Genomic DNA, 14,408 nt, shown 5'->3' on the forward strand with positions numbered 1-14,408 from the left:
TAGGGAAACAGTATGAAATCTCGGGAAGCTTTCTTACAATTCTTGATATTAGAGTTACTTTTAAAATAACAGTATGAGGAAACTCAATTGTCATTAACATTCTGGGTGTGTTTCTTCAGTTTTTTATTATCTCTCTTTTTTTATGGAGAGAGGTTTTTTTTTTTGTTTGTTTGTTTTTGTTTTTTTGCTTTAGGGCACATGCACTTGCTGGAGAAACAGAGAGATATAAAAGGAGAACTCACTCCCCGGGGGGGTGGGGATGGCCATACTGCAGTACCTTCTCCAGTCTCCTTTTGGGAATTTGGGCACTCATACGCATGTGACCTGTCTGAGTTTCAAGCCTCTGGGTCTGGGACTCAAACTGCAGTCTGCCTCATAGGAGTCCAGTGCCTCAACTACCATGACACCTGTTGGCCCCATTCTCTCTTGTTTTTCTGAGAGTGCTCTTTTTTTTTTTTTTAATTAAAAAAAATTTTTTTTTTTTAAATTTTTGCTTTAGGGTATATGTGCTTATTGGAGACAGAGAGAGGAGGAGGGAGAGTGAAAGCAAGAAGGCACTCCCCAGGGGGATGGCCATACCCTTCTCCTTCATCCTCCTCTTGGGATTTTTGGGTATGTATGCACATGTGCCTGGCATGTTTCCCACACTACTGGTTTGGGACTCAACATGAGCATGTGACCATGCAGGATCTGGCTGCCTAAACCTCCATGCTGTCTGCTTGCCAGAGAGTGCTGTCTTGGACTCAAACTTACACCTAAGAACGAAGGGGGTGAGTTTATTTATTTTGCTTATCTCTAGAACAATGAAAACCCAGGACTCATAATTAAAGCACATCTGTGAATTAGGCTTCTGTAAAAGTAAAATTGCTAGAATTAGCATTTGAAATGTGTGGCATGTTTGAGCTTTGAGGGGGAAAATAATGTAGGGCATACTAGAAAAATTAACATAAACCCATTTTCAGAACAGATGGTTTAAGGATTGGTGTTGACACACTACTTAGATGGAATAGATGGTTCCTATATGCATCATCTGGACTTCACTTGTGCCTTTTGTGTTTAAAAGTGTTTGTTTTATTATAGAGTTTCTGGGGTAGCTGGAGGGACAAGGAAAATGTCTGTCTGTATTTGAGTTCTTTCAAGGTTTGCAAAATAATGTTTTTTTTTGGTGGTGTCTTCTTTTCCTTCTCAGAGACAGACCTGTGAATTCTTAGTTGACAGATATGCAGCCCACAGGACTGTAGAGCAGTCTCTACATGTCAGGATAGGTGGGCCCTCTCCTTTCAAACCAACTGCAAGGGTGAGTTATTGCTCTCATCCACTCAACTGTCTGGGTGGAACTCAGCCTATCCAGGGCTGTAGCAATACTGTGCTCTTGTCTCTCTTACTGTGATCAGGTTATGCACAATACCCCTTGATGCTGCAAACCATCTAGGGTACATTTACAATATGCTTGATGACATTGAAATTTACTCCACTGAGGGCCACATGAAAGAAAGTAACATAGCTCACAAAAAAGCAGTTTTAATGATTTTCGATTTTTTTTGTTAGTTTTTTTGAGTTCTCATTTTCTCTACCAAAGAGTCTCCTGGTTGGTACTTGTGAAATTTCATATTTTTAAATCCTGAAACTATATGCATTACTTTTATTTACTGAGTTTTAGGTCTACAGACAGCATAAGCAAAGGACTTCAATAAAGGGTGTGCAGTTATTATTTGGAATAAGTAAGGAATAGAGATTTGGCAGAAAATTGAGTAGCAACAGGTATTTTTTTTTTGAGAGTTATTTATTTATTTATTTTCTATAGGGCATGTATACTTGCTGGAGAGACGAAGAGACAGAAAGTGAGAAATCACCCCCCGGGGGGGGATGGTCATGCCACAATTCCTTCTCCTCCAGTCTACTCTAGGGATTTTGGTCATAAATGTGCCTGGTATGAATTTCAAGCTGCTGGATCTGGGACTTGAATTGTGGTTGACCACATGGGAGCCCAGTGCCTTAACCACCATGCCACCTGCTGGCCCCCAAGCAGCAACAGGTTTAAAACAAAGATAACTGGATTCTGATATACTAGCCATAAGTCTGAGAAGCTTAAAACAAACTAATTTATGAGGACAACTTCAGATTACTTGATAAAATTATTTTCAAGCAAAATGTAACCAAAGACAAACCCAATATCCACCCTTTACTGGATAACTGAAATTGTTTCTGTGGGTAAGTGGTACAAACTAGGCTAATTTCTGAATACTATCTTTTGTAGGCATTTTACTGAAATTAATTACAGTTATCCACACTGACCTACTTGGGTACAGACAGATATATATTAATTAAATAGGGTGTTTAAGGATCATTCCAGGTGTAGGATAGAAAATATGGCCTTTTACTGGTTGATTTTACTAGTACAAGCAACTAAATTTGACATTCAAAGTGTCTCCAGTCATTTTACATGTGAAAAATAATGAATGTTTTATGTAGCATTATTTTTATTTCTGCATCACAAAGCTACAAGAACCAATTTCATTTATTGAAAAGATGATTCTGAAAGGAAATATCCAGGTAAGACTCATAATCAAGGGTTAAAACCACAGTTAATTTTTAAAATTTGAATCACTTTGTCAGAAGTTCGCCATACTGATTTGTAATTGGTCGAACTTGCTTTAGAAAAGGTCCAATAAATTAACACCCCTCCCCCCCCACACACACACACTCACATTTTACAGGGCTGGTACACAAATATAACCATACTGGTTGTTAAAGTACTGAAAAGTTGGACTAGTGGATAAATAGTTACTGTCTTATGCTCTAGTCTCTCTTACTGTGACCAGATTCTGCACAATACCCCTTGATGCTGCAAACCATCTAGGGTGCATTTACAATATGCTTGATAGCATTAAAATTTACTCCACGGAGACCAAATGAAAGAAAGTAACATAGCTCATAAAAAAAGTAGTATTAACAATTTTTGTTAATACCAAGAATCCAAACCTGAGTGTCCACCCATTTCTATCCTCGTTAGGACTCCTAGTGTGTCAAAGAAAAGCTGCCTAGCTGGGTCTCTCCATCCTACATAACCTCATGACACCAATTCTGATGGGTTAGATAGACTCATCTTACAGGTTGTTTTTTATTTTGAAGATCACTTCTGATTAAACCAGGGAAATCAAGGAGCCATTATTCACTTCACAAAAAAAACTTTTCAGTTCCCTAAATGATCATCAAAGAATTCCTTTAAACTTTAGAAAATGGCTCTACTTCAATACAGATCTCTTCACCAAGCCCTCTGGATGAATGAAGCAAGACCCTTATTTGATTATCATTCTGAGTACCATAGATGCTGGATAAATTATCCGAGAAATTATCTCATTGCTCCTCCTGCCTCCAGTGGGAGCAACCCAGCTTTACTCTTGAGTCAGTAACAGAAACGCTGAACTGCTCAGCGTGGAAAAGATGCTTAATCTCTACCTCCTTATTCATGGATGGACACTGATCAGTATCGTAAGGATGATTTTCTGTCAGGAAAATGGCTTCCTTTTCTCCCGTTCATAGATACTCAGCATGCTGTTTGCACAACAAGAAGGCAAATATTACAGTTTGTAACATGCACAAGACATTTGAGATGAGGGAACTTACTCTTGTGGTCTTAATTTTGTTGCCTGTAGCACACATCCATCCAGAATTGTCAGGGAGAGTCTTACATTCTTCTCCCTCTAGACAAGGCTCCATCTCACACCACCATTTTCCAATCACTATGGAGGCTGTGCAAAAAGAAGAAATGACTGTGCTTATAATTCATCCAAACAACTGGGCACAGATTTTGTGCTCTTCTGCAGATCCTAATGCTCTTTGAAGCACATTAGGTCTTCTCTAAAGTTTATTTTTTCATGATAGAGGACAAAAAAAGAGAAAGAGAGAGGGAGGAAGCGGTGGCTATCCTTGACAAGGTCTCACCATGCCATGATTCTCCCTCTGATCTCCAGGATCACAGGTGCACATGAGCATGTCCAGCATGTTTGGGTTGACCAGGAATCCAAACCTGGTTCTCCCATTTGGCTCCAGTATTTTAAAGTGGCATCCTACTTCTTATGCCACTGCAGCTGGGCCAATCTGCTTTAGTATTCTATAACTGGCTAAGAAAATTGTATTAATCAAAATAAGGTTTTATTTTTTAAGTCTCATAATACCAATATAATTATGTTTGGTTTCATCAAGCAGTACCTTGTTCCAGAATCTCCTTGTATGATGGAAACTTATGGTTAGGACACTTACTTTGTGGGTCCTGAGAAACTTTTGTTTTTATAGATTGTGGACCTTGAACTATAACTTTTCAGTGAAGGGAACAAAAGAGATTCTTCAGAAAGTTCAAGGCATTCTATTCAGAGAGGCTAATTTATCCACCCCAGCATTATGGTTTATTCCCTAGCCTAGAGCCTTAGAGAATTTCAAAGGTTTAACAGAAAAAAAGATTGATAGAAAGTACAAGAGTTACAAAGTCAAAATCAAGAATAGTAATTACTAAACCTATTTCTTTGCACTCAAAAGTATATTTACTATGGGTTGTAGTTTTCTTTCAATATGTTTGATATGAGGAATATCAAAAGGTGAGTCTCTGATAATGTTCTACTCTTCAGAGTGATTTCAAGGAAGACCACAGTGGGAAACTGGAAATTTATTTAGTGTATGTATTTATGGCAAACTTGTTTTGATAATGAGCCTTTATAAAACCAGTGACTAGATTTACTCAATATGAACCTAGAAGCTCCATATTTCCCTTAATGACTTGGATAGAAAGTGATTTCTGGGACCAGCAGTTAGAGTAATGGTTATGTCGCTGAACTCCCATGTAGTCGACTGAAGTTTGAGTCCCAGATCTGGTGGCTTAAACTCATGCCGGGCATATGTGGGTCTATGTCCAAGACCCTGAGAGGAGAATGGAGGAGAAGGGATTGTGGCATGGCCATCCCCCCTGGGGGATGATTTCTTGCTTTCTGTCTCTCTGTCTCTCTGTTCTTTCTGGCGAGTTCACACGCCCAATAGTAAAAACCTCTCAAAAAAAAAGAAAGTGATTTCTACTCAAACATTAGTCATTTTTGTAGCTTCTCAAAGCACTAGCTCTTCATAAATACAATTGCGTTTTTCCGTTCAGCATATTCAAAATGTCAGCCAGTGTTGGTTCTGTGGTACTTTCTGGTTGACTGTTTTTATACTGAGGCAGAATCTTAGCTCTTTGGCTCACCAGTCAATCCCACATGTCCCCAGAATGAATCTCCACCATGGTATTTAATCTTACAATGACAAAGAAGTCAAATGACATCTGTTCACGTCACAGAGGATTAATATTAAAACACAGTGGAATAAACCCACAGTTAAGTGAAAGCACATTAAAATTCTCTATCTATCTAGTGCTCACTAGAGGGATTAAACTTCCAACTTAAAAGCGGAATGGTTTAAACATGCCGACATCTATCTGTATTTAGGCTTTCCTTCTTTTATACGTTCCATACTTCACTTTTATCTTTTAGAATTCAGTGCTCCTCAGTCTTTACTTGGAGAGAAATTTCTATGCAAGGCCATGTCTACATTATTCTATTGTCGGTCTCCCAGGGTTGTTTTGTCATATTTTAATTTCACCTTGCATGTGGGCCAGACCAAAGTGAGAAGTCACAGATCCTTCACAAGCTACAAAATAACTATTTGAGGTTTGTTCGTTCATTCATTCATTCATTCATAACAGGGCTCTGTGTCTGGGCATGGAATAGAAGATTCTTGTCATGGGTAAAGGAACTTATTTATGTGGACAAATAGGTGACAATACTAAATAGGAGAAGCACATGTGTTGGTAGCAAGAAAAACATGTCGTGTTGAAAGGGAACAAAAATAAATTGTAATACTTCTGGTAAGAGAAGATAGAAATCAGGGGTTGGCAGGGTTTACTGAAGACCTCTAATCTGAAACTCCCTTTTGGCTAGCACCTAATCAGGAACAGTCCAGCCACACTTACTGCCATTGCTGATGCTGATCCCCTTGAAGCCCGTTAATATTTCAGTATTGCTGCCCCCAATCCAAACCATTGGGAATAGAAACCCTCAGATCTTCACTCAGAAGAGAAAGAGCCTTTCCTAACTATCCTTCAGTGTAGCATTTTGTCATTCATTTTCCACAAAGCCATGCTAAGGAAGAACAACTGCCAGTGGGGTCAGCCTTTAATATTTTTTGCTCTTTCTAAAGAGCCCTGTTCGCCCTCCTTCTTCAGGCTGTTCTCTGCCTTCTTTGAGCTGACCTACTTTGTGGCAGGCTAACAAAGCAGTTCCCTTTCTCTTAAGCATTAATATCTCTTAAAAGAAAATACAGACAGTGGGAAAAAAATAGGTCTCCAAACCGATGTATCACCTTTAATTCAAGGTTGTGAAGAGCCACGAGCTCACAGGAAAAGAAAATGCTTTCTAAGAATAAAAATGTCCCCAGACCTGTTTATAATCCCTCGGAATTCATATTACAGTGGCCACTCAGAGAGTTTGATGATTTGGCACTACCCTCTGGCTTATTAGAATCTAGTTCACTCTTCCAGTGCTGCTTTTCTAGAGATGCTATATACCAATTTTGTTTCTCATTTTTGCAATACATGGTCATCTTAATGTATATTATTTCATGTTCTAGGTCAGGCTACAGTCTTTAGTTTCCTCATTAACTTGTATTTCTTGCAATAACTTTAAAAAGTTCAATTCACAGATAGGGACTGATCTGTCGTCTGGTGGTGAAGGGAGACAAATCCCACATGGCTGACTGTATAGTTCAAGTCCTGAACCTGGCAGCTTGGGAAACATGCTGGGCATGCGTGTATCACGCCTCAAATCTTGACATCATAGAAAAATGAGGGGGAAAGAGGTTGCAGGGTGACCACTCCCCATGAGGGGATGCTTCCTCCCTCTCCCTCTTTCTGTCTCTGTATCTCTCTCTCTCTGTTGAGTGCATGAGCCCTCTGGCCACACACACACACACACACACACACACACACACACACACAAATCACAAAGATAATTTCAAAATCGGCTTCTTTTTTTTCCCAAACTGGAAGCTACCTAAAGTCTTCAGATTACTAGGAAAAGACTGAGCCAATAGATGTAATAAAATGAGCTAATATTCATGCTGTTTAACTGTTTTTATATTTTTCACTTATGGAGACACTTATAACAAGAAAAATGTAAATATAAATAATTCTCAAATATTTCCAATTATTGTCAATGTGATGATAAATGATTATTAACATTTGTTGAATGCCTCACATGTTTCTATGTTAGGTATTTGAAATATATTATCTCAATCTTCACAGTAACTCTATAAAGTGGGTATTGTTATGCAACCATTTTATAGATGAGAAAATTAAAACCCTGGAGGCTAAGTAATTCCCCCTAGCTTACGTAGTAGGAAGACAGGAATTAACACAAGTATCCAGGGTGGTTTAACCATAAAATCTATGCTCTTTCTTTTTTCCTTTTTTTTTTAATTACTACAGTCCTAACTCATTCTAGTTTTATGTTGGTATTCAGAGAATTTAAAAAAATTTATTGACTGCTGAGTGAATAAATTTCCTCTGCTACTTCACTATGGAAAATAAATTGCATGTCAAACATAATACATGTAGAAGACAAAAACATTTCATTTCTTGTAAAAATTAAGTTAACTTAAAAAAGTAATTCGGTCAAGAGCCAGCTGATCACGCATGTGTTTTCCTGATCTGAGCTACCCTCTGGTTGATTTCATTATTTATATCATTTTAATAGAAATGTCCACAATTACCCAATTTTTGAAGCTATGGGATCTCTGTGAGGTAGATGCATAACAGCTCCAGGAACTTTTTACCTCCTAGAAGAACTGAATTAATTATAACTCAGCTATAAAAACTTTCTCTTATTTGTAGTGATTAGGAAGGAAGATCTTTAAGGTTTCTGGTAACCCTGGAGCTCTGAGATTTGCTCTGTGAGTGCACTGGGCTCAGGAAAAGATCTATTCTTCTACTCTCTAGAGAATGTTCATCTTTCCTTGAGAGAGTCCTAAAATCACTAAATCCACTTTAATCATGCATCTTGATTTCTCCTTATTCCAGAGCAAAGGGGAGACTGTAAAAGCAGAACCAATCCATCCTTCAGTATAAATGCTACACAGAGCAGACATTTTTTTCCTTGTCATTGGTGTCATTCACGTATGAGGCCTTTTCCCCTCTATGGAAATACGGCAAGGTGGTAATAAGCAAAGGGCTTAATAAACACAGTAAAGGGACAGGATACTGACTAAGAAGCACAGTCAATTTTAATCATTTCAAAAGATAATATTTGCTCTCAATTCAGCAAATGTTTATCAAAGAACTCCCTGATTTGCTGAGAGTGATAAAGGACATGACCCTCATAGCTGGTGGAGCCCAGGGATGCCATTTCCTTTTTGGTGTGAATTATATAAAGGAAGTATAAATGAGCAAAGTGCTCCTTCAGGAGTAGGTGATGTTATTGTGCTGAAAGAGCAGGCTCACACTGAGAAACGGAAAGATGAAAAAAAAAAATTAAGTTTATTTCTTCCATGAGAGACAGGGAGAGAGAACCCCTAATAAGGTCTTGATGCTGTCATCCACCCCAGTTTCAGCTGGCGCAGCTCCTGGGCGTGACATACCTGACGTACTCAGGGATGTCTCTGGACATGAACCTGGAGCCTTCCCATAGGAATTGGCCTTCCAGAACATTATGTTTTATTACTGTCACTGCTTGGTTCCCAAGAAGGGAAAACCTTACTATTAAGTTGTCAGGAACGTCATGCCATATTTATGTAAAAATCCATCATGACTTTCTCAACAACCTAACAAGATTCTAGAAGTCCTGGAAAGCAAGGTGCTCGGGCATTAAAAAAAATTGCATATTTTTTATTTTTATTTTAATTTTTTAAATTAGTATTTTAATTTTGCTATAGGCCATGTACACCCATCAGAAGATGAGAGAGAGGGAACCAGCAGTTAGCGTAATGGCTATGTCGCTGGACTCCCACGTAGTCGACCGCGATTCGCGTCCTGGATCCAGTGGCTTAAAACTCATGCCGGGCGCGTGTGCATGCATGCCCAAGATCCTGAGAGGAGAATGGAGGAGAAGGGATTGCGGTGTGACCATCCCTCCTGGGGGGTGATTTCTCGTTTCTCGCTTTCTGTCTCTCTGTCTCTCTCTGTCTGGCGAGACACCCCCCCCCTATGGCAAAAAAACCCTCCAAAAAAAAAAAAAAAAAAAAAAGAAGATGAGAGGGAGGGGAAAGTGAGAAAACGAGCTTCTAGGTCTGGGATGTGAACCGGGTCTGCCATGTGGGAGTCCAGTGCCCCAACCACTGTGCCACCGGCTGGCCCCTAAAAGTTTATTTTTAGGAGGATGGTGAGTTACTGAAGATTCTAGACTCTAGATTCAATTAAGCCAAAGGAAGCTGTGAGTAAAGGGGAGGTGGGAAAGATGCGTTTGGCAGTGGTGTGAAACATGCAAGTGAAAGGAAACAATCAGAAATGCCAGCTCAGTGTTGCTGGTAAGGTCTAGTTTCAAATGCCTGCATTTGATGTGTGAAAAAGGGCAGAAATGAATGCAGTGTTTAGAACAACTGAGGAAACACTGTGGCCCGTGGCCAGTAATTCCATCATCTCTTGAATGGAATTACAATCATGTAACCCTATCCCCTGACTCAGGCACCTGCCTACTCTTACCAGGCAGAGGACTGGAGGGCAGGAATCAGACTGCACTCACTTATGGATGGCATGGAGTAGCTCAAGATAGATTGCCAATTGATGAACAAACAACCAAAAAAATGAAACAAAAACAAAAGGGAAAAAATGGAATGCATAGCAAACTGTTGCGAGCAGAAAGAATAACACTTATTCTGGCAATCACCAAATGTTTAATAAATATTAGCTAGCATCATCTTTGGCCTCATGATTCTTCTTACTCTAAAGAGTAAAATAATTTCAAATACAAAAGACAATTACTTCTTCATGAAGTTAAAAAAATAAAACCTTGTTCTTCGATGTGCCCAACTCTCACCTTGCTTCTATGTCTTAGGAGAGTTGAACATGTGCGATTGCATTTATGCTCCCAGAAGTAGGTTATAAGTACATCCATCAAGACAAATTTCCAACCTTACTTTTGTCCAACCTGTCATGCTACTTAAAACAATAGCTAGAACTCCATTAGAGAGAAGGGACAATTTTCCCTCCTCCCTTTTTGCACAGGTTGTTGGGACAGCTGTTATTACAATACTTTTCTTCGAAAGACCTGCTGGGGCTCCCTGCGTGTTTTTGTCTTTATCAAAGCAAATAGAAAACTAAAGGCACTGCACATGACTTCCTTCAGTCATTCCAAACTTCCTCTTTTCTCTGGACACCCATTTAAGAATAGGATCCCATTTGGAAGCCTTATGTATTGGTTAAGACGCTGCAACCGTGGGTATGTGATAGAAGAACCTGGGTTCAAGCTTAATGCCATCCCTTACTATTAGCATGGCTTTGGAAAATTGCTCAGTTCAAAACTCAGTTTCCTTAGTATCATAACAGCTGGTTATTATGAATTTTAGATAAGACAGGATAGTTAGCATAATGTCGAATACACTTAGTACTCATCGCATGGCATTTTTTTTTTTTTTGAGAGGTTTTTGCTATAGGGCGTGTGCGCTCACTGGAAAGAAAGAGAGAGACAGAGAGACAGAAAGTGAGAAATCACCCCCCAGGGGGGATGCCACACTGCAACCCTTCTCCTCCATTCTCCTCTCAGGATCTTGGGCACGCACACACACACCCCCGACATGAGTTTAAGCTACCGGGTCTGGGACTTGAACCACGGTTGATTACATGGGAGTCCAGTGATGTAACCATTACACCAACCGCTGGTTCCCATGACAGTTTTTTCTAGTATTTATCCATGTGTCCATTATTCTGCCCTGTAGCATCCACTCAACAATGCTCAATACAGTTAGTGCCTTATTTTTAACACAGGTTTATACTAATTCTGGGTGTGTTTTTAAAAAGGTTGCTGTATTTTTTTATAGGATGTACAATATATTTCACAGATGCACATGTAGTTGACAACTAATGAGGGTAATGAGGGGACTGATTAGTGTTGTATTTCTTTCTTTCTTTTCTTTTTCTTTTTTTAGGGGTTTTTGCCTTAGGATATGTGTGCTCACTGGAGAAAGAGAGAGACAGTGAGAGGGAAAGTGATAAATCACTCGCTGGGGGATGGCCATACTGCAATCCCTTCTCTTCCATTCTCCCTCTGGGATCTTGGGCATGCATGCACATGTGCCTGGTGTAATTTTCAAGCCACTGGGTCCAGGACTCGAACCGTGATGGAGTCCAGCGACATAACTACTATTCCATCTGCTAACTTCTAGCATTGCATTTCTTCTGCAAATTCTATTGTACTCATTTCACACTGAGGCAGTTTTAGTGTGGTAAAGGTATGGCAGTGAGAGCGTACATTATAAAAAGGGCAGGATTTAAAGCCACAGATAAGTGTGGTACAATCTCCTTGGGTGATAATTTTTCTTGAAGGTACTTGGAAATAAAAGGTCCTTTTAAAAGTTAATTTTATTTATTATTATTTTAATTTGCAAAGGCACATGTACTCACCAGAGAGAGACAGTGAGAGTGAAAGCAATAAAAGACAGAGAGAGAGAGAGAAAGCAAGCAAGCTGCCAGGTCTGGAACTCAAACCATGGTTGGCTGTGTGGGAGTCCAGCACCTTAACTACCACACCATCTGCTGTCTCTGAAAGGTATCTTTTACTCATTCATTAACTGCTGTGCTGGACATAAAATAAAGAGATGCAGTTTCTACCCAAAAGTGGCATTTAGTCTCTGTGGGTGCCTGTCTTTACCCTGAATGTAAGGACATATGATATTATGACAGATAACGTACACTGACAAATTATTATACATTTAAAGATATTCTGCGTGGGACAGTGGATGACGTAGAGGTTACATCACTGGGTTCCCACATGGCCAACTGCAGTTTGAGTCCCACACCTGGTAGCTTGCAAAATTCACGCTGGGTGCGTGTGTGCCAAGATCCCAGGAGAAGAGTGGAGGAGAAGGGATTGCCACGTGGCCCTCCCCCCAGTGGGCTGATTTCTCATTTTCCCTCTCACTGTTTTTGGTTCTCTTTCTAGCAAATTACATGCACCCTGAGGCAAAATACTCCCCTCCCCCCCAAAAAAGATATTATATGCTATACAAGAAAATAGTAAGTGAATCTATTCTAGATTGTCAGGGTGGTGGCAGTAAGAGGACTCCTCCTTGATGAAGCTCTTGAACTACTAAGCAATAACAACTTTTTGTGTATTGAAACACATAAACAGACATACTTTGAGGTAAAAGGCGAACTTCACAGTTACTTTAATATATAGTTTACAATAAAACACAGAACAGCATGCATCATTAAATTGTCAGGGGCTATTCTACGCTGCCTTACCAGTACTCTGGGATACTGTTTCTACCTCTTGGACAAAAGCTGTCTGGTCTGAAGTTAGGGAGCATTCAGAGACTTTTCGTCAACTCAAGGGAGCTCTCCTAATTCCTCCCAGTAAAACCCCCTTGCTCTTGAGCTGGACGCCAGGTCTGGGGTCCATGGTTTATTGGATCATTTCAACTCGTGATCCTCTATCCTGAGTTACTTATAGACCAGGCACTGGATATTGGGCTTGTTTTTACTAAACAGAAAATTTGATCTTAGAATTAAATTCAGCCATGTGTGTTTTTGCATTTGTGTAGGCACATACTTTTAATACATGGTTAAGAAGAAACACAAAGAATCATGCTTCTTCTTAAATAAATTTCCTACTGTACATCCCTGAATTTTCAAAGTAAAATGATATGTTTTAACTATGTGAGAGTGACCCAGAATTTACAATACAGAGCAAATTATAATTTTGTTGCAGTAAAATTGTTAACATCCTTTATTTTGCCCATCACAAAAACTTTTGTCTTCCTCCCTAATTCTGAAAATAATACATATTCTTTTCCAACACTCAAAGCATACAGATAATTATCAAAAGAAAAATAAACATTAGACATTATCCTATTTGGCTGGTGCATATTGTTACTTTAGAGTATGTTTTCTTACAACTTTAGAAATAGCTCCTTAGGGGAATATATTTATGTAGAGGTATTTTTCCAATTTTATAAAGTACTTTATGAGGGTATTACTGGATCCTATTACAGTTTTTGCTAGAATTCCTACAGACTTACCATAATCAAATAGTATCGGTTAAGTATCTTTTCCTCTTTTCATATGTAAAGTAATCATTTTTATGGTTATTGATACATTAAAATACCACTTTGGGTTGATTCTACTTTGCAAATGATCCCAAATATTAAATTATGCCCTGAAAATTTGCTGGCATCATGCTTGTTTGCAAAACTAGTGCTCACAATCTTGGCAGTAATGGGCAAGTTGTACACTGATTGTAAGGGCTTTCATTTTAATCTCACTCCCACTAGAGAAGATGGATATAAATAAAATTTAAATAGAAAACACATTTCAGATGCCAGCAATAAAAAAGACTTTGTCAGCCTAATGAAAAGGTATCAATTTTCTCTACTTTATTCAATACATTGTGAGTCATTTTCTAAATGGATTAGATTAAAGGAAAGTTCCAGCTCCCAGTGAGAAGCTCATGGTACTGTTGGAGCCTTTGGGCAAGAGAGAAGGAACAGGGCAGGCACAGACTCCCAGGCCACATCAGACCAGGAAAAACTGATACCAACTAGGAGAGGTGTCTCTAACCCTGAACTCAACCTCTTGCCTTAGATGACAAATCCCAGGGAATTAAATGAGACATATTGCTTCTCTTATTTGATTAGGATGTCATGGGTGATGGAGCGAATTACAACTGAGAACGTGTAAATCATGGGAGGACTGAGGTTTGGATGAAAAGCTCATGGCTCTTGTGCTTTTTATGTTTGTCTCACAGACACTTATGCACGTGTTAATGCAGGTGTTTGATAAAATAAAAGAACATGCTTAATAATACTTCCTAGTATCATGGTCATGCAGTCTCTGGGGAGATGCATGCCTTTAGGTTTGTTGTAATTAATTTAACTTCAGCAAACATAATGACTTTTATGTGAAGATGAACTGTATAAACCTTAACCATAGAGTACTCTTTTTTTAAAAGAATTATTTTTTGTTTATAATTTTATTGTCATTATTTTGTTTTTATTTATTTATTTATTTATTTATTTATTTATTTATTTTTGGATTTATTTATTTATTTATTTATTTATTTATTTATTTATTTATTTATTTATTTATTTATTTATTTATTTATTTATTTATTTATTTATTTATTTATTTATTTATTTATTTATTTATTTATTTATTTATTTATTTATTTATTTATTTATTT

The 14,408-nt window shown here is 38.5% G+C and overlaps 1 protein-coding gene across 2 annotated transcripts in view; it reads right to left on the minus strand.

Moving 5' to 3' along the window:
* TAFA1 (TAFA chemokine like family member 1) overlaps nucleotides 1–14,408 on the minus strand; it is a 593,415-nt gene that overhangs the window by 5,393 nt on the left and 573,614 nt on the right. For both annotated transcript variants that reach the window (XM_006160360.1, XM_006160359.1), the window contains exon 4: nucleotides 3,628–3,752. In XM_006160360.1, the coding sequence (XP_006160422.1) occupies nucleotides 3,628–3,752 (125 nt within the window). The remainder of the gene's footprint in view (nucleotides 1–3,627; nucleotides 3,753–14,408) is intronic.

The sequence above is a fragment of the Tupaia chinensis genome, unplaced genomic scaffold, assembly GCF_000334495.1.
Source record: "Tupaia chinensis unplaced genomic scaffold, TupChi_1.0 Scaffold000682_1, whole genome shotgun sequence".
NCBI classification, from domain to species: Eukaryota; Metazoa; Chordata; class Mammalia; order Scandentia; family Tupaiidae; genus Tupaia; species Tupaia belangeri.